Genomic DNA, 20,425 nt, shown 5'->3' with positions numbered 1-20,425 from the left:
AAGAAATATATATATTTTTCTTTTCTTTTCTTTTTTTATAAATAATAATAAGTGGTGACCCTTTTTGATTTTTGATTGTTTATGTGGATTTGTAGTATTTGTTTACTGTATGTTCAAAAAGGTGTATTTTGCTAAATCTTGAGACATTGCCACTGTATGTACTAGGCAGGCCCGGACTGGCCATCGGGAGGACCGGGAGGTTTCCCGATGGCCTGGCCTTAAGTGGCCTGGCCTTAAGTGGCCTGCTGGCCTGGCGATTTTTATTTATTTTATTTATTGTGAACGCAACGCTGCGCAAATGTGGGTTTGCCTCACACAGGGTGACTGGCTGTCTACATGGCCACTTCCATACCGATCATAAATCAAAGCCCTCGATTGGTCTCTGTATGTCATTCAAGCTCGGGAGGGTGTGTGTATGTATGGCACGAGCGAGCGAGAGAGAGGGAGAGAGCACTCACCGGTTACTTGTATTTTTGTTGTTAGCATCTGGTTAGCTAGCTGCTCTAAAAGATATAAGGAGCTGTTTCAACAACAAGGTGGAGGGAGAGTCCTCTGCTGTCAGACTGAGAGTCTGATAACTACAGCTCAGGTGAGGTTAAGGACTCTCTGAGTGTTTAGAAAATTAACTTAGTCTAAGTTCTCAGTGGGTCTCAAACGGTTTGGTCACCATTTATGTAAACACATATTTCCATTTGAGGGGGGAGCGTTTAGTCAAATATGCATGAATAAAAAGAAAACAAAATTAAATAGGTGAAAAAAGCTAAGATAAACTTTAAAAACTTGTTGAGAGCTAAAACGAGTCTTTGCTGCTGCCTCAAAGAGGAGCAGGGGGGAGAGAAGGGAGACAGGAGAGGCTGATTCAGGAGCACAGACACACTCACAACTATAAATGAACCAAAATAAATAAATAAACAACTTTCTATTTTTTTTCTATTGGATATGGTATGTTATTGGTTATGGCCATGTTCTTATGATGTTATGATTATTTAAATGTATACAGTTATGTTTCATATGGGTGTCTCCATAGATCTAGTCTCTTTATTTTCCCCTCAAAGTGCACCAGATTGATGCATTTAACTCCAAAATTTAAAAAAATATCTTAACCCCTGTCCATATTTAAACTATAGGGCTATCACTATGGGCAGCAACGCTGTAAATATTCACAAATAAATCCAGCAAAATGGCACAAAAAAGAACTGGTAGTGGCCAGGCTGGGTGTTTAATTCCCGGCCTGACTTGTTGTCCCAGTCCGGCCCTGGTACTACGCCTCAAGAGCCTTTCTTGTGCTGGCAGACACATAGAAACATATTGGCGGGCCGCACTTCGCACGCGCACACACAAAGAAATTCCACGCGCCCCGCGCTCACATTTTGCTGGGCCCGCGTGCCTTAGCACCGCTGCTATGACTCCATCCTAGGGGAAACACTGTTATATACATATTTATTTCTATTTTTTATTCATCTTTTATTTATATCATTTAAAACTAATTTCCTCCAGGATAAATAAAGCATTATGATTCTTGTTTTGAATAAGGTAAATACCAACGTTTCAATGAATAGAGTATTAATTTATCTTAAGTATTTTTTACTTTTTCTCTCCTCATACGTTAGGCCTCAAACTTCTGCCTGACATTGTTGGCGATGCTTCATTCAAACTTCAAGCTGTTCATGACACATGGGGCATTCATTCAGCTGTTTGATGCCTTTCATGGATTTCCTGTTAACTCAGTTCAAGTTCCCTGCTGGTTTCACACATCACATGTTTATATTGGACCCTATGTCTAGTGGGTGACTTCATACACACTCTAGGATTTATCTATACACATCTTGTCTTCAACATCAGCAATTCTTTAATATATACACTGCAGCACTCGCTAATGAAAATACAATAGAGCAAGTTTGCCCATGTTTAGCCTAATAAGTAACCTGCTACTGAAATATGTAAATATATTCAGGATGCATTAGTGCGTGTCAGAAATGAACACCAGCTTTACAATAAGTGCATTGAACTAATTTAATACAAGCCGCCCTGAATACCATATCTAAAGTGTTGAGACTTGTTGGTGTGTATCTGTACTTGGCTTCCTGGGAATTTAGATTGCTTTAGATAAGACTTTATCAAAGAAGCGTATACCTGAGAAAGGTAAGTAGGCATTGATGGAATTTGTGTCTCATCGGTCAATTTGTGAGTCCTCGAAGCAGCTACCCATCGAGGTAATTAATGAGAAGATAAGAGAGAAGACATCACCGCTGTGTTTCACTACTTTAAAGGCATAAAAAGCCCTGCGGGGATCTGCTGCTGTTTGCTAATGGCCTCCTGTTCATTTGCTCTGTGCAAGTGATTAAAAGTGAGGCTCAAATGAGGCTGCCTCACATCAGGAATCCAAGATGGAAGGAGGGAGACGGAAGTGAGGGAAAGAAAGTACAAGGGAGAAATAAAAGGTGAGATCATAATAAAGGAATGATTAGGTTAACATGGAGATGTCTGCAGGAGGGGCTGGAGAGGCAGACGGCAGTAACAGGGCATGTCATTATCTCCGCCATGTGCCTGTCCACAGCTTATCTCGAATACTACTCGACACATCAAACCAGTGCTTGTGCTAACTTAAAAAGACCTATATTATTGACTGTTTTATACGTACTGCTGATTTCTCCCTCCTTTTTAATTGGCTGGTAGGAGCCTAAAGTGATATCAAAAGAAATTAGACTTGTGCTGCAGGGCATGTTTTCACCTTTCTTTTGACTCAAAAATAAAATTCAACGGAAAAGTTTGGTCTCATTTTAAACCAAAGCATCTTCAGATTAATTTGACCCCCACGTGCCTGCCTTATTAAATGGATCATAACATGATCTATTTAAGGCGAGATGAGCTAATTACGTTTTTTTGGTATTCTTTGCCGCCCTCTTGATTGTGAGAGGACTGGGAGAAACACTTGTGGCAGATTTAAATGTAACATTTTACGAGAAGGACGTACCCGCCGAACTGTTTATTAGGAATTGAGAGGTGCAGGAATGAGTCCTAAACCTGGAAATGAGTTGGCACACGGGTTCCTTCGTCCTCAAGTTAGTTTATTTTTTGAACAAGTTTTTAGGTTAGATGCCTGAAATATGATGTGGTTCATACAGGCTTCTGAGATATTTTCCATTTTTGTCATACAACATAAGCTCAGATCAGTTAATACCCCAGTCGAGAATGTATTGAAGCTTTTACGCGTCATGAAAAGAGCAGTTGCTAACAAGTGTTTAAATGAAACACGCAGAACATTAGCTGCCTTTAGCTTAGCGGTGATGACCTGAAGTCTTGCTATTGTGATAGTTTGTTTCTAGCCTAGATTTTCACTTCTGGATTTTGCATTTACACTTACACAATTAGAAAAGTGGTGTTAAAATGTAAAGATTATCCTCCTGAATAAAATGTGTAAGTACCATGTTATTGCCACAGATCTGGTTTCTGCAATATTCGCATTGCTTTTTGTTGAGATAGCCCTTCCGGTTAGCAAAATACCACATTCAGCGCCTGGCTATTTTGTAAAAAAAAAACATTTCTATGTCCTAGTAGAATTGCATAATCAAAAAAGCTAGATCGCCTCAAGTCAAAAACTCCCTTTTGTAGCGACCCTAAATTTGTTTGTGGAAGAATCAGACGTTTTCTTTAACACAGTTGCTTGTGTCCTGTCTCTGCAGCCCCTGAGCCTTCTGCACCCTGCAACGCCACCCGCGGGACGCAGTCATGGCAGTCATCTCGCACATTCAGAAGAACCAGCCTATCTCTGAGCTCGGGCTTCTGGCACGCCACAGGACGCCACTCCAGCCGGCGACTCCTGCGGGCCATCCCCCGCCACGTGGCCCAGATCCTGCAGGCAGACGTACTCTGGCAGATGGGACACACAGGTTAGAGCTGACACCTATGACCTCTGATAGAGGGGACGAGGACAAACATCTGGCAAAACATTTGTATATGATCAAACAGAAATGAGGGATTTCTTTTAATGAAACAGTGTGTGTGCTTCTGGCAATATGTTTCTGTAGTTATTGATTTCATCTTGCTTCTGTGTCCAGGTGCTGGTGTAAAGGTGGCAGTGTTTGATACAGGCCTGAGTGAGAAGCACCCACATTTTAAGAACGTGAAGGAAAGGACCAACTGGACTAATGAAAAGACACTAGATGATGGTAAGGAGGAGGGGGAAAAAAGAGTCATAATGTTGATGATGGCTAATGCTGATGACTAGCAATGGAAATGATTACAAAACCATGTGAATGATGTTAACAATGATGGTTATTATTAGTAGTGATCTCTATGGGGATGGACTGTAAATGCTGAGTTTTTAAGGCAGTGTAGAAGGGAATTCTGGGAAATATTTTAGCCCAATGTCAGGTTTATTGCCTAGTATGTTTGTTTACACATTCAAAAATCTTCATGTATAAAAGGAGCAAATGTTGAAGTAGTATAAAGAATATTTTACATTAAAACAAAAAGAAAGAAAGACAAATATTTGCAATAAATATATATCTATACAAAAATAATAATAGTACAATAAAAATTTGCTCTGAAATATTCAATATGTGCTGTATGTCAGAATTTAAGTGGAAGAGTTGTGCAGTTTTTAAAGAACAAAAAACACAACAAGTTTATTTCCCCCATGATTGTATTAAAAGTGGCAAATACCTTACATTTGGAGGTCCTTTTGCCCTTTGCCCCTGATTTATTTTTGACTTTGATATGATGGTTGGATGATGTTCAACTTCCTGCTTCTTTTTTCAGGTCTGGGCCACGGTACCTTTGTAGCAGGAGTGATCGCCAGTATGAGGGAGTGTCAGGGCTTTGCCCCCGACTCAGAGCTGCACATCTTCAGAGTGTTCACCAACAACCAGGTACACACACACACACATCAGCATAACCCTGTATTGTCGTCACAGGTTAATTTAAGTAAAGTAGAAATACTATAGTCTTAAAATACTCCATAACGCATGTTATGGCATAGAAATATGAAGAAATAAAAAAAGGAAGAAGAAAGACATTTGTTAGAGAAGATTATCATTTGTCTTTTGGTGACTTAAAGGAATAATTTAATATATTTGGCCTAACATAACTCTAATAAAATAAAAGTATTGTTTGGAAGGACCCACATTTTTGAATGGATTAAAAAAAACATGGTACTAAATATGAATTGATGAGTTTAACAGGTGCTTGTAGGTAGACTTTTTTGACCAGCTGTTTTCCTTTGTTTCCATTCTTTATGCTAAGCTAAGCCTTAGCTTAGCATAGAGGCCTTAGCTTAGCATAAAGGTTGCTTGCTGTAGCTTTATGCTTTTTTCCTCATCTAATTCTCATCAACAACAAATCATTTTATTTCCCAAAATGTTGAGCAATTCCTTTAAATAATACAGCCAGACTCGATTATTTAGATTTATTTGAATGATTGTTGAATTCTCCAGTGCAGCTTCATGTGTAGAAATATACTGATACTATGTTAAGCCTCATCCACTGGTCAATGATGTATCTGTCTAATGGCGCATTTCCACTACAGCGCGGAGCTCGCTTTAAGCGTGCCGAGCCGTGCGGGGCCCGTTTTTGGTTGCGTTTCCACTTAGCGTAGTACCAGCTAGCGGGTACTAGGGGTTTCACAACTACCAATAGTCGACAAGTTTTTCAAAATAGTAGTCGACTAGTCGACTAGTTGTTACGTCATAATAAAGACACACAAAGAGAGGTGTAAAACTGTATTTTGTATTGCAATGCATACAGTTACGTTAAACACTGTAACAAAGCAGCATTTTAATTTGGGTTACATGGGTTACATGGTTGATTAAATAAAAAACAGTAACTGGACTCACCAAATCTACTGCAAAAACTCTGTTAAGAACATAAATGCAACGTAAATCCAGTGCGCATTGCGCAACACTTTACTCGCTGTCACTGTCCTCCTCGATAACGATGTCCACCCTTCCAGGTTTTTTGGTTTGCGTTAAGGAAGACCAAAGCATCAACATGTGAGGGAAGGAGGCTTGACCGCAGTCGGGTGACAGTGTTGCCTGCCAGGGAAAACATCCGTTCACTTGGGGTGCTGGTGGCTAGCCAGGTAGCTCCTGGAAAGCTTGGCTAAACGGGGGAAGCGGTTCGCGTTTTGTGCCCACCACTTCAGAGGGTTATCCATTGTGGGGATATGGGGTGTCTACTGGCAGTAATCCCGTAGCTCATCCGCGCCACTGTTGACCCGTTTTTTCTTGTTGCTCTCGAAATGAGGTCCAAACAGCTGTTCAAAGAGTGGGTGCTAGTGGAGCACGCTCGTGAACTTTTAGCGCCGGAGCTAAAACTGTAGAGTGCATAGGTGCGGCGCATTTGCGCATAAGATGAGGACCCCTGAATGTCGGACGTGTTTTGCTGGAGCATTTTGCAGCACCTCAGCGCCAATGTCGGCATCCTCATCTCCCACGTTTGCCTCCATTTTGTTCACGACTAGATGACTAGGGCCTACAGCGCCGACTAGTGGTAGAGGTAGTCGACTAGTCGATTAGTTGGTTGATTAGTACCTAGCAGGTACTATTTCACAGTTTTTCTGGCCCCATAAAATCGAGGTTCTTTCCAGGCCAACAACCAGGCTGAGTCGGGCTGAGTATGCTAAACTAGAGAGAGAATCGCTGGCAAGGGGGCTACAACTACAACAAGATGAACATATTTGACCGTGATTTAATTGTAATACACGTTTCAAAATGATGAAGAAGTAACAACATACTGATACCGGTTAGTAAAAACCATGAATTAATGCTTTGACAAGTCTGCAGACAGGCGAAAAACCTTTTAAAATGCGCGTTGTCTAAATGGAGATCGGCTAAGCTAACGCAGTATATGCTCCGACCGTCCACACTCACAACAACGGCCTATACAGACATAAATAAACCAGCGACTGTATTCGCCATGACACAGGCAGTCTGTGGTGTGTACTTGTTTAACTTTTGTCTAGTTTCTGAACATATATAAGGAGCTGTGAGCTCTGAGTGCTAACAGTTAACGGCTGATGTTGTTTTCCTGGGGTTCTCATTGAAGATGACGTCACGGCTCCGCCTACACTGCGTTACTATAGATACTACCCCAGTTCCTAAACTGTAATGGAAATGCGCCATAAAGTGAGCCAGTCCTAACAAGGCCTAACGAGGCCTAGCCATACTGAGCGAGGCCGTGTAGTGGAAATGCGCCATAAATCTATAATTGTTGGTATATCTCCCCCCCTCCCAGGTATCGTACACCTCGTGGTTCCTAGATGCCTTTAACTACGCCATACTGAAGAAGATTGATGTTCTTAATCTCAGCATTGGGGGTCCAGACTTCATGGACCACCCCTTTGTTGATAAGGTAAAAAACACGAGTTCTAATCTCATTATACTGTCAGAAAGAGACCCACTCAGTAATGCTACAGTCACATGGTAGCTTTCCCCAGCTGTGACTAGCCTGAAGTCAATGAGAACTGGTAGCAGATGTTTTGTTGTTTGTTCGGAGTAGTTGCATCACTAGCCGTCCTCCCTTTAAGTTACACCCTTTACACAATGTGTTAATGAGCTGGAAAATAAACAGGTCAGCTTTAAGCACAAACAGGTCAACCCTAATGATAGACGAGTGCTTGGCAACCATTGAACTATGACATGTCCCCTGCTACATTAAACACGGAATATAGATATTACATGTGCCCCTTTTACTAGGCCTATTTAAGATTTAAGGATACAGTGTGAAAGAAGCAGTTAGGCCCATCTATGTGAAATGATTGCAGAGTAAATCAAAAGTATTAAAACATGTAACTCATTGAGGAAATTAGATTTGTCTATAACCAATGTTCTTGTTTGATTGACAGGTATGGGAGCTCACTGCCAACAAGGTGATCATGGTTTCTGCTATCGGCAACGATGGACCTCTGTATGGGTATGCCACCCCTTTAGCTCCTAAGATATTTTGATATACAATCCTCCTGTTTCACTGGAGTATCTGCATCTCTTGTAAAGTGGATTTGAAGTCTGAAATTGCATTGGATTCAGTTGCCTCAAAAACGACCTTGAATATCTTTTTGCCTGCTTTTGACAGCAACATTTGTTGTAAACCAGACCTTTATGGCGCGTTTCCACTACAGCCCGCAGCCCGGTTTAAGAGGGCTGTGACGTCAGCGGCCCGTCTTTGGTTGTGTTTCCACTTGGCCTAGTACCGGCCGGCGGGTCCTAATTCACAGTTTTTCTGGCCTCATAAAATCGCGGGTCTAGGGCCAGAGACAACGAGGCTGAGTATGCTAAACTAGGGAGAGCGTCGCTGGCAAGGGGGCAACAACTACAACAAGATGGACATATTTGACCGTGATTTAATTGTAATACACGTTTCAAAATGATGCCGAAGTAACAACATACTGATACCGGTTAGTAAAAACCATGAATTAATGCTTTGTCAAGTCTGCAGACAGACGGCAGGCGAAAAACCTTTTAAAATGCGTGTTTTCTAAATGGAGATTGGCTAAGCTAACGCAGTATATGCTCCGACCGTCCACACTCACAACAACGGCCTATACAGACATAAATAAAGCAGCGACTGTATTCACCATGACACAGGCAGTCTGTGGTTTGTACTTGTTTAACTTTTGTCTAGTTTCTGAACATATATGAGGAGCTGTGAGCTCTGAGTGCTAACAGCTAACGGCTGTGTTGTGTTTCTGGGGTCCTCTGAAGATCACGTCACGGCTCCGCCTACACTGCGTTACTATAGATACTGCCCCAGTTCCTAAACTGTAATGGAAATGCGCCATAAAGTGAGCCAGTCCTAACGAGGCCCAGCCATACCGAGCGGGGCCGAGCGAGGCCGTGTAGTGGAAACGCGACATTAGTCAGAACTGTTGCGACAGGAGTTAGGACGCTTGTTGACTAACAGTGGGCGAATGTTGATTTTAGCAAAGATTTACTTATTACCTTTCAATAAACTTATATTATGTCACATTTATTGAATGCATTATGTATAATTGGCAAATATTATGATATACTGAAAATAACGTTATATGATCATAAATAATTATAGGTAATCATTTCCTGGTTCTGGTTTTCCTTTACATGTTTGGCTTTTGTTGTGGTACCAACAATATCCAAGTGAACAAAATTCTGCAATTTTAGATTACATTACATGTTACTTGTTAGACGCTTTTATCCAAAGCGACTTACATACTCAATACTGTGGGCAATCCCCACAGGAGCAATTTGGGGTGAAGTGTCTTGCCCAGGGACACAACGACATGCTGACTGCAGTGGGGTTTGAACCTGTGACTCCCTGATCCGAACACCTACGTGTTCTCACTGTTGTAGAATGTATTTACTACACAACATGGCTTACTTCTCCTGCACCACTTCACCTATCTAATTATCCAAATGACCCCTGGGCCAAGGGGGTTTATGACCCTGCTGAACATCTGCTGACTCTTCCCTCTATATAAAACACCATTAAAGTACAGAATAGGAAAGAGAGGCTCTCTATTTCCCCCCTTTATGTTGTAGTGCTGAGATGTTAGTTTCTTTAAGTCTTGTAATTAAAACAATGTGCATGTCTCTGTCAGCACCCTGAACAACCCAGCAGACCAGATGGACGTGATCGGGGTGGGGGGGATCGACTTTGAGGACAACATCGCTCGGTTTTCCTCCAGAGGCATGACCACTTGGGTGAGTTACTCCATATCTCTCATCAGATTTTACAGCAGACTTCTACCCTCTACTTTATGAGCTAGTCGACCATAATGAAAGCTCCTGATCTCTCATCCATATCCTATCAGCCATACACTTTTTTTATCTGCAGACATCTGCTTTGGGATCTGATTAAGAGTTTCACAGAATCAGTCAATCTCTTCTGCTGTCAGTCAGCCATGAACAGGCAAGGAGGAAGAGACAGCACTCCATAAGAATAATATTCAAAAAGTATCCATGGTGTTTTCTAACAGTTAAATACTTATATTTGTTGTCCACAGCAGACGTTAAATCGGCCGGACTTCTTTCTGTGGATTGATATGACTGCGCATAGTCCCTTGATCCTCATCAGCAACGTTCATGTTAGAGAGTATTAACAACCTCTGAAATGTCCAAATTGACCAATCAGAATTGAGTATTCAAATAATCCTTGTAATAAGTTTCCATAATCATTTCTAGTCATTTTTTTCCTTTCTGCTCGATCAATTCATTCTTGTCTCTGCTTTCTGTTTGTTAGTGTTGTGTACGTCTATCAGTCAATTACATCATCCCCGGCTAGATGACTGTATACTGCATTACATTATTAATACGTTATTTAGCTGACACATCCAAAGCAGCTTACATCCACTTCAAGACCTTAGACATGCCTACGTGAGCAAATTAGGGTTCTGTATATTGCCCAACGATATTCCAACTAGTTAACTGCAGGGGGTGGGATCAAATTACCGGTTTGCTAACAGACAAGATAACAGCGATAACAAAAACGTATCATGCCTAACTAAAGTGGATCATAACATACATTCACGTCTGAAGCAGATAATCATAGCTCGATGTCATGTTTTCTAAAGAAAGGAGACTTGCGTTGTGGCTTTAGATTATGACTTAATTGTAGTTGGAACACAATTCTCAACAGGGGAGTGCAGAACATGTTATTTGTAACCACTTTGGACTCTATTGTCTTTATCTCATGATCTGTCTTCCGTTTGTATGCAGGAGCTGCCCGGGGGCTACGGCAGGGTGAAGCCCGACATCGTCACCTACGGTTCAGGGGTCCGGGGGTCCGGGATGAAGGAGGGCTGTCGCTCTCTGTCCGGCACCAGCGTGGCCTCTCCTGTGGTGGCTGGTGCTGTTACTCTCCTGGCCAGGTCAGTGTGGTAAACAGGACTATGCTGTCATTAAGCGACTGGAGTTTGATCCTTTTATGTTTGCTAGGAAGGTCTCTATGTTCATGGAGATGTTCACTTATTTGTTAGTTTGTAACTGTGAGCTGCAGCTCCAGAGCTTCCCCTAAAGTTGTGATGATTTCTATTACAGGCGTTGGAGATGATCTTAATTCTTCTTCTAATGCTTTCATCCAAACCCTTTTTTTGTATTGGTTTGTGAGTAGTTAGCTGCAAAACGGATGATATTCCCATCAGCTTCAGCATTGTGTAATCTGGGTTTGTGATAATAAGCAAATGTTTTCATAGTAACAAAATTAACATTATTATATATAACAAGAATTATACCTAACAAACTGCATGTTAATACTTTCTTCATCGGCCTATGGGCAAGCTGTCATTAAAATGTCAGCTTTAAGGTAAATGGTTAATGCATTACATTTACACAGAAACCCTATGTTAGCGTTATGAATGGAAGATGCTTCATGGAAAAACACGAGAAATCTTACCATTGGCCGTTTTACACAGCTAGTTTATTCATCATCATTACTCAACTGTCACGTTACAGCACTAAAACCTGTGTCATAATGCGAACATAACCTAGTAAATTGAAAACTATACAGAAACAGTTCTAATCATTTAAATGATATTCAAAAGAAACCTTAATTCTCAAATATAAATATGTGCTGAATACGCCCATTATGATAAGGCAGCATCTTGCTCCGGGACAAGTTAGCAGGACTGATTTTTGCACTCAAACTAATGATAAGAAATCTCGCTTAATGCCGCCTTCCCTAATATAAAACTTGCCAAAATATTGCCATATATAATAACATGTTTTATGGCAATATAGTCATGGAAATGTGTGTCTTAAAGCCGAGACTCACTGGAAACTTTGAGTCTCAGTAGTTTTTAGATGAAGTCTCTGAGGATCTTGGCTGAAGTGGTGTCATTCAAAGGGAGGGTGTGTTACAGCTGAACCGTGGTGGCATTTGAAAAACACAAGTTGTTGTTTTTTCTCTGTTGTAATGATCTCTTGTTCCGTAATCCTGGACAAGAGCGAGAAAACCAGTGTAACATGTCCCAGAGGAAAGGGGCGTGTCGCTGAGTAATGTTGGGTATTATTCTCAGTCTTTCAATGTCCCGCCTTTACATAAGTCCCTTCAGTGAGCTCATGTATCCGGGTGAAACATCACACCACCCTTGTTGACAACAGTCGGCCCTCCCTTCTCCCAGGGGACAAATGCCAGCCCCTCCCTCCCCTCCAGCACTGCTCTGATTTTGAATCTAGGGAATGTAACCTTAAACCCAGCCTGTCCTCCTCTGTGTCCTCCAGCACCGTCCAGAACAGGGATCTGGTGAACCCCGCCTCCATGAAGCAGGCTCTGATCGCGTCGGCCCGCAGGCTGCCGGGTGTCAACATGTTCGAGCAGGGCCACGGGAAGCTAGACCTGATCCGAGCCTACCAGATCCTCAACAGCTACAAACCTCAGGCCAGGTAGAGACATCTCAGTGAGCACATGTGTGAAGCCTGAGTACATCCAAAGGCTGTTCCTCAGCTACATGTGTCTCATAGGGTTCATAAATGTTGTCCAGCTTTTACACAAGTAGATTTCAAGCTGATCGGCCAATCAATCTGATTTGCTGTCGGTCATATTCACACGCATGTGCATTGGGATAGTTTTTAAGTCATTTACTAAGCAATGCAGGCATTACGCCACCCCACACATTGATGCCCATTTGATTAATTTCTCGCTATATTTTGCCACTTTTCACTTTATTTCTAAAAAGGAACACATTAGCGACCCTTTCCAGACCATCTGGAAAAGTGAGAAATGTAATCAAATATAGTATGCTGTGATTCATTCTCATGCAGGCTGCTCAGCGTAAACTCATGCATAGTCAGTAGGTGTCTAGGGCATTCATGTAATATCATACTCACACCTATACATTTGTGTTAATAGAAAATAGTCTTGTATGAATGAATAAATAGTTTGTGACAATATAGAAGAAAAAATTATCTGATTCTTTTCTGTTATGTGTTAACGTATAATAAAAGAAATATTCTATAAAAAAAAAAGTAATACAAATGTTTTCATGCTGTGAATTATCCTTCTTAGAAAGGAAGCAAATTGAAATCGCCAAAAATGGAACTTGAACAAATCTGAAATTGATCAAGAAAGTGTGGCGGTTCAAATACTTCCAGATGATCATAGTAGAGCCGAAACACTGTGGATGATCCTTGGAGCTATGTGCAGCTCAAGGCATATATGCTCGAATGGGAGCTGCCTGGACGCTGCAATCATGTTGCGCGTACTATCCGTGCTGAGTGTGCTGACTTTTCGTACAATGTCCCACTGTCTGGCGAGCTGCATCAAGTCAAGTGCTCGGCGCAGTTGTCGGCGAAATGTCATTGAAACAGCTCCTTATATCCGTTAGCGCAGCTAGCTAGCACCAGATGCTAACAACAACACGTAAGGTGTGCCTCGCTCGCGCGAGTCGCGCCACACATACACACTCCCTCCCGGTCCTCCCGATGGCCAGTCCGGGCCTGCCGGTGAGCGTGGAAGTGTGGTCTGCCACAAGCGGGCAGCAGGAGCGGGGCTGTCAGCATCAGCTTGTCGATGGTATTTTACACTCGATGCGCTCTGAAACTACGGCGGCCGAGGACAAAAAATACACATGCGTTAATCGCGTTAAAATAATTAGTGGCGTTAATTTTTTTTTGCGTTAACGCGTTATTAACGCGTTAACTTGACAGCCCTAATTTCAATATGATGAACAATTATTAAAATAATGAAAACCTAATCAAATTGTGTTTTCTTTTCACTTGTAACCTTGGCTTTAAATCCACAGATAAAATGTAAAATGAGATTTCAGTCACTTTATTGTTCTCATCTAAAATCATAAATCACTGAAAATGATTTCCTGTGTAATACTGGATAAATAAGCCATGGTAATAATTATATCCTACTGGTTTATCTCATAATTTGTCAAATATTTCATGCCAATCATAAATGTCGAGCTAGATATCTTTGGCATCTATATAATACATAATGTAACATGATTCAAGGCCAAAGTTTCTTTAAATGCACATGTGTCCTTTATTTAGCATTTTACAAGATATTTGATATTATCTGAACTGATTCTAAAACATGTGGCTTATTGAATGTTATCAAAATTATTTCATTTTTTTGTTTTAATCATGAAATACTGACAGGGACAAAGTGACTATTGAAAACATGGAGAAATCATGCATTACATGTTTTTCTGTCTACAGTTTCCACCACAATTATCTGTAGTCCCTTGTCCTTTGGCTTATCCTTGTTTCTGCATTTCTCCTGATTACTTGACAGAAAGCACATATGTTTGTAACATTAAAACCAGAGTTATACTTACTTGTTTTTGTCCTTGTCCCCTGGCAGTCTGTCCCCCAGCTACATCGACCTGACAGAGTCTCCCTACATGTGGCCTTACTGCTCTCAGCCCATCTACTACGGAGGAATGCCCACCATCGTCAACGTGACCATCCTGAACGGCATGGGAGTCACAGGCAGGATTTTAGACAAGGTGCTAACACAACACTACACAAAACATGCGAACTCTTTTGAACTCTTCTTTTGGTAAACCCGGTGCCTCAATTATAAAAGTTGTATTGTGACCTGAAAAAGTCACAACCCTCCCACAGTTATATATTAATAATAAACTCCACTTTTGTTGACATTGACTTTAATTATTTGTTGTATACTGAATATTAAGTGTACATTTTCTCACAGTACAGGGATATGTCAATGATTAGCAAAAACATTGATTTTGACATTGCATTAAACATTTCAGTGCTCTTTAATAACAATACCTAGTAGAGACCAAACATATATAGTGTACTTCATGTTTCTGCCCAAAGGGTAAGATTGAGTGAATGGCTTTATCGGGTGGAATCACTGGTATCATAGAAACGGTGGTTCTGAGTGACTACATTTGGATAGAAACTTTATTAAATAGTTGATATAGGAGTAACCTGTGGTGTAAATAAAGCAGCATATGGTTTGGAAGGGCAAAAGCTACTTTCTCACCACACTGAATAATGCGGTCATGGCGAGCTATGATGCCCCACAGATGGATAAAAAAAATGATAAATCGTTGCCGACAGATTTAGAGTTTTGCGAATGATCTGTGTAACGATATTCTGCTACTCCTCTGCTTTCTATTTGAACCCTACTACCACACAAGAGTACTTCATGGTTAGGGGGTTACTGCTGTATTTGCTTGTAACAACGTTTTTTAAATAGCATTGTCGTTGGTGACATCATCATGCAACACTCAGCGTAGAAATCTCTAAGCGGTTCACCAATCACAACAGAGCCGACCAGCTAACCAATCAGAGCAGACTGGGCTCTGGTTTCAGACAGAGGGTGAAAAGAGGTGCTGAAGTACAGTATGAGAAACATTGAAGCATGGAGACATGTCACAGGAGAGACACTACATACAAATATGAAACCTGGAAATGAGCAGAACAGGGCTCTTTTAAACTTCCCAAATTCTAAGAAATGTTTTCTCTTTGCACCCTTGCTAAAATGTTTCTGATATAAATAATTACAAATGAAATAAAATACTTTAAATAAATCCAAAAAGGCCCTTAATTCAGCATAACAGTTGAATGCTCCTCTGCAACAGCACACACATCTCTATATTACCCCTCAAGTTCTTGTAGAGGACAGGTGTATGATGAATTCCATCCTTGTGTGGCCTGGTTCTGCATCGGGATGATCTGAGGGTGGTTGAAACGTCTTCCTGTCAGCGTTCTAAAGCTTCCTGTCTCCTGCTCAGCCCATCTGGCAGCCGTACCTCCCTCAGAACGGAGACCACATCGACGTGGCCATGTCTTACTCCCCCGTGCTGTGGCCGTGGGCCGGGTACCTGGCCGTGTCCATCTCCGTGGCCAAGAAAGCGGCATCATGGGAAGGGATCGCTCAGGGTCATGTGATGATCACAGTGGCGTCGCCTGCAGAGAACAATGTGAGTCACCGCAGCAACAGCTTACCTCCAAATGTCTCAAACTGATTTTAAGAGTTACACTACAAAGAAAATGGATACGCACAATATTCTTATTTCATTCACTTGACTTGGCAATGTTTTAGTTTTATTATATCAATTGTACATCACACGATACAACTTTGAAGTAACAATTCTAGGTAAACCAGTTATTCATTACTTTGACAACATTATTCTCTTTAATGCACTCATTTGTGACATGGTTTGACTGTGTTGTTAAGGATTTAAATTGATAGGAAGTGTATTTAAGAGTAAACGAGCAAGGCATTGGGGGAAAAATTAGAGGACGATTTTGTTTTATTTATATATATATATTTTTCAAGAATTAAGTCAAACCTTTGGCTTTAGTACCAGGCATAAGAAAAATAAATCAGATGTGGATTTGAAAATAAACTTAAAATGTTGAGAATAAAACACGTCTGCCTTGTGTATATACATTTGTGATATTGCATTTCAGAATTGATTTAAGTAGTAAATAATTTCCTTATCACATAAACGCAGTGCTGTAATGATTATTATGAAACCACAGAAACATCATTTCGTGGTCTGCCTTTGTCCTGAGTTAATTTAATTGATTCTCAACATTTCACATTTCAACAAGACTGTTCTGTGTATGTTCGTAGCAATATAAGCAAATAACCACATTGGTTGGCTTATTCCAATGTTTATTGTTCTCATCATCACAATAAGTGGATTTAGTTTTCCCAATAAATCATCATTTCAGTGTATCTTTTTTAATCAATTGCACTACTCCATAATCTTTCCATGTACGATCCCTGCACCTGGAACTGCAGAAGTACCCTGGTTAAGAGTTGAAATGATCTATCTTGTGTTATTGAAAACTCCTCTTCAGTAATAACTTATCCACCTTCCTGACCTTTAACCCCTTACAGTCGGAGACGGGTGGTGAGATGACCTCCACAGTCAAACTGCCAATCAAGGTGAAGATCGTCCCGACCCCCCCTCGCAGTAAGAGGGTGCTCTGGGATCAGTACCACAACCTGCGCTACCCCCCCGGATACTTTCCCAGAGACAACCTCCGCATGAAGAACGACCCACTGGACTGGTGCGTGTGTGGAGATGTCTACTTGAAGTCTATAAGACTTTCTTGCTTCACCCATCTTTTTTCCCGTCACTGATTTGGTTGAAAATGTTTGTTTTACTAGCATGTTTGACCATATGCAACTGAAAGGTAAAATGGATTTGATTAAATGTATGTTTCAGGAACGGAGACCACATCCACACTAACTTCAGGGACATGTACCAGCACCTGAGGAGTATGGGATATTTTGTGGAGGTGCTCGGAGCGCCCATCACCTGCTTTGATGCCAGCCAGTACGGTAAGAGCACAGGGACAAAAAACTGAAGATTTCCACTTCAAAAAAGACTGACCCAGCACTCTTTTTCTCAGAGTGCTATCGGCTAATGGTGGAGCAAAAGAGATCAAGCTAATGTGTGGTTGGCTCTGTTGTCTCCACAGGCACTCTGATGATGGTGGACAGCGAGGAGGAGTATTTCCCCGAAGAGATCACCAAGCTGAGGAGAGACATCGACAACGGCCTGTCGCTCATCGTCTTCAGCGACTGGTACAACACCTCGGTCATGAGGAAGGTCAAGTTCTATGACGAAAACACCAGGTGAGCAGCCTGACTTTACTACTGTCACGGCAATAAGACAGGCTAATGTTAAAGGCCATTAAAGCCTGCTTTCTTATGTCTTACTATCGGGCAATTTCTGGTTGTTTTACATGAAAGATTTGTTTTGCTCCACTCTTGGTTAGAAGTAGGTATACTCCAACATAAAAGCTGACACCACATGCTTTTTTGCAACGGTAACAAATTATGAATATTTGTCTGAAGTTGTGTTGTTGACTGTTAAACTTAAAGGGGCCCTATTATAGAAAGGGAAAACCCCCAAAAATCTCCCCTTTATAGAGGCCCTATTATCTCTAAGTGTTTGACCAATCACAACAGAGCCTGCCAGCCATCAATCAGGGCAGACGGGGCTCTGGTGGAAAGAGGTGCTGAATCTGAATCTGAACCTGAACTGGAATCAACAGTCTGAATTAGAATACACATTTTCAGGGCCTTCTATAGACGGCAAATATCATTTGGCACAAATTGGCACTGACTCGTACTTTGACATTGCCTTATGTGACCAAAGAAATAGAGAGAAGATAAGCCTTCACATCTCTTAATGTTTTATCGGAATAAAACCAATCTCACTCTGATCTAAATATTTAAACAAAATTCCAGACGCATTCAATATGATATGCAAAGTGTTTTATTGAATAATTGCTTGAGTTTGAGGAACTTAAACTGTCACAGCAGTAATTGAATATCCTCTCTGACTGTGATTCATCTTCATTTTGGAAGCTCCCTATATCTCTTTCTCTAAAATGTGTCCTCTCCCTCCATTAAGAGACCGTTCCATGATTAACAGCTCTCACCTTACGGAGCTCTGGCTCTCTCCAGCAGCTTTATCATGTTCTAATGATCTGAAGATAAACTGCGTGTGTCAGGCGGCAGCAGCAGCTCGCTGTATCCCAGAGTCTGTTGGACTGTGTTTATGCGTCCTCGCTCTGTAATAGAAGTTATAAATCACAACACGTGCCGAGAAAAAAAAGGACTCGCATCTCCTCGCTACTCCATTCATATCCCACCCAAGCTGTTGCACAATATCCACAGGATTAGAGTCTTACATTCAGTCAAATATAGTCTTTAGGGCTTCCAAATATTTTCTGAGTAATTCACTTTTAATTGAATGGCGATGATTCATCTCAGACTTGTTCATTCACTGCTGAAAATGGAACTTATCTCCTTATGTTCTCAAAGTTAATGCCATTTCATCCTTTAAAACCTCCTTTTATTTTAATGCTTGGTTTTGTCAGATTTTATATTGATTTATTTCTACGAAAATGACTTATGTGACTTGTTCATATACGATTACTTATTTTTCTTAAAGGAATACTTCACCAATCACTTATACCGTGTAACCTTGAATTCTTATAGTGGTTCTATTATGCTTTTACCGGTATTCCCTCTCCTGTAGTGGCATATATGTTTTTGAGCATGTAAATAGTCTGCAAAGGCTAAAATCCCAAAGTTCCCTCCAGAGGGAGTTTCTCTCCCACAAACAAATAAGAATACAAAAATGTACAAAAATATCTTGATGAATTAATCTAAATTGGGGCTGTGTTTGACAACAGCAAAACTTTACGAAACATCTAATTATAAACTGCTAAAGAACTTAAAATCCAGTCTCCTTATATATAGATGTATACAGTATTTGTGTTGCTGCTTACAGTATATGAGTGGTTAGAGATGTGTTGTTGGTGTGACCTGCAGGCAGTGGTGGATGCCGGACACAGGGGGCGCTAACGTTCCAGCTCTGAACGACCTGATCTCAGTGTGGGGGATGGCCTTCAGTGACGGGCTGTATGAGGGGGACTTCACCTTGGCTGATCATGACAGTAAGACACACGCACACGCACACGCACGCACACGCACACGCACGCACACACACACTCTTTCCTTGTTTCTGATGGCATTGTTCCCTTCCCCTGTACTGAATGTTATTTTGTTACATTCAAAGCTTCTGTTAAGTTTGAATGTGCAACAAAATCCTCAAATTGTATGAAGTGATTTATCAAATTAAATAAGGGAGTTTTTTTTTATAGTTATTACATTTAATTAATATAACTTGACTCTTTGTGTGGATAAGTGGGAGAGCAAACAGTGTTTTGATTTGAGTGAAAATGTTGTTTTTGAAAGGCTAAATGCCAACAAACATGCTATGAAACAGAATGTTTTCTACTTTTTATTTGATTTTTGGAAGATATTATATCTATCCTTCTTCAATAAATGTAAACTTTTGTACTTAAAAAATCTCTGGAGTTATTGGAAATGTTCAGATCACACAAGTCAGAAACAATCCTACGGCTGCAAATGGTATAACAATCAAAATATACGTTTTTCCTAATCTTTATCTACAACTGTGCGTAAATATCACGCAATGTGCAGAAAATGAAAGCTACAAACATTTGAATGATGATTTGAATCCAAAATCAGAGTTTCAAATAAAGCTTTTGGTAGAAACCTACTCTGGACACTGTTTTGGTATAGTTTAATTCAGTGTTTTTATTGATTTAGAATCAAGATATCTCCTCTTCTCTCTCAGTGTACTACGCCTCAGGCTGCAGCATCGCCCGGTTCCCCGAGGACGGAATAGTGATCGCCAAGAATCTGAAGGACCAAGGTACCAGCCCTCCATTTCCAAAGTATTGAACCCAGCTTAGTGTGCAGAGTGCTGGCCGGCAGCATGCAGGCTCTCAGTTAATGTGTGTGTGTGTGTGTGTGTGTGTGTGTGTCACAGGTCTGGAGGTGTTGAAGCAGGAGACTGCGGTGGTGGAGGGGGTTCCCATCCTCGGACTGTACCAAACGCCGTCAGACGGGGGAGGTCGCATCGCCCTGTACGGTGATTCTAACTGTCTAGACGACAGCCACAGACAGAAAGGTG

At 41.1% G+C, this 20,425-nt stretch overlaps 1 protein-coding gene across 1 annotated transcript in view; it reads left to right on the top strand.

The window, feature by feature from the left end:
- Window positions 1–20,425, top strand: part of mbtps1 (membrane-bound transcription factor peptidase, site 1) — a 36,971-nt gene that overhangs the window by 11,485 nt on the left and 5,061 nt on the right. Inside the window, exons 4-19 of the mRNA XM_034141712.1 lie at window positions 3,684–3,890; window positions 4,059–4,169; window positions 4,762–4,871; window positions 7,234–7,350; window positions 7,844–7,911; window positions 9,572–9,674; window positions 10,689–10,840; window positions 12,192–12,353; window positions 14,281–14,425; window positions 15,683–15,871; window positions 16,801–16,973; window positions 17,132–17,247; window positions 17,388–17,544; window positions 19,255–19,379; window positions 20,087–20,164; window positions 20,282–20,422. Coding sequence (XP_033997603.1) covers window positions 3,684–3,890; window positions 4,059–4,169; window positions 4,762–4,871; window positions 7,234–7,350; window positions 7,844–7,911; window positions 9,572–9,674; window positions 10,689–10,840; window positions 12,192–12,353; window positions 14,281–14,425; window positions 15,683–15,871; window positions 16,801–16,973; window positions 17,132–17,247; window positions 17,388–17,544; window positions 19,255–19,379; window positions 20,087–20,164; window positions 20,282–20,422 — 2,154 coding nt within the window. The remainder of the gene's footprint in view (window positions 1–3,683; window positions 3,891–4,058; window positions 4,170–4,761; window positions 4,872–7,233; window positions 7,351–7,843; window positions 7,912–9,571; window positions 9,675–10,688; window positions 10,841–12,191; window positions 12,354–14,280; window positions 14,426–15,682; window positions 15,872–16,800; window positions 16,974–17,131; window positions 17,248–17,387; window positions 17,545–19,254; window positions 19,380–20,086; window positions 20,165–20,281; window positions 20,423–20,425) is intronic.

The sequence above is a fragment of the Trematomus bernacchii genome, unplaced genomic scaffold (genome assembly GCF_902827165.1).
Source record: "Trematomus bernacchii unplaced genomic scaffold, fTreBer1.1, whole genome shotgun sequence".
Lineage (NCBI taxonomy): Eukaryota > Metazoa > Chordata > Actinopteri > Perciformes > Nototheniidae > Trematomus > Trematomus bernacchii.
This window is presented reverse-complemented; position numbering and strand designations above follow the sequence as displayed.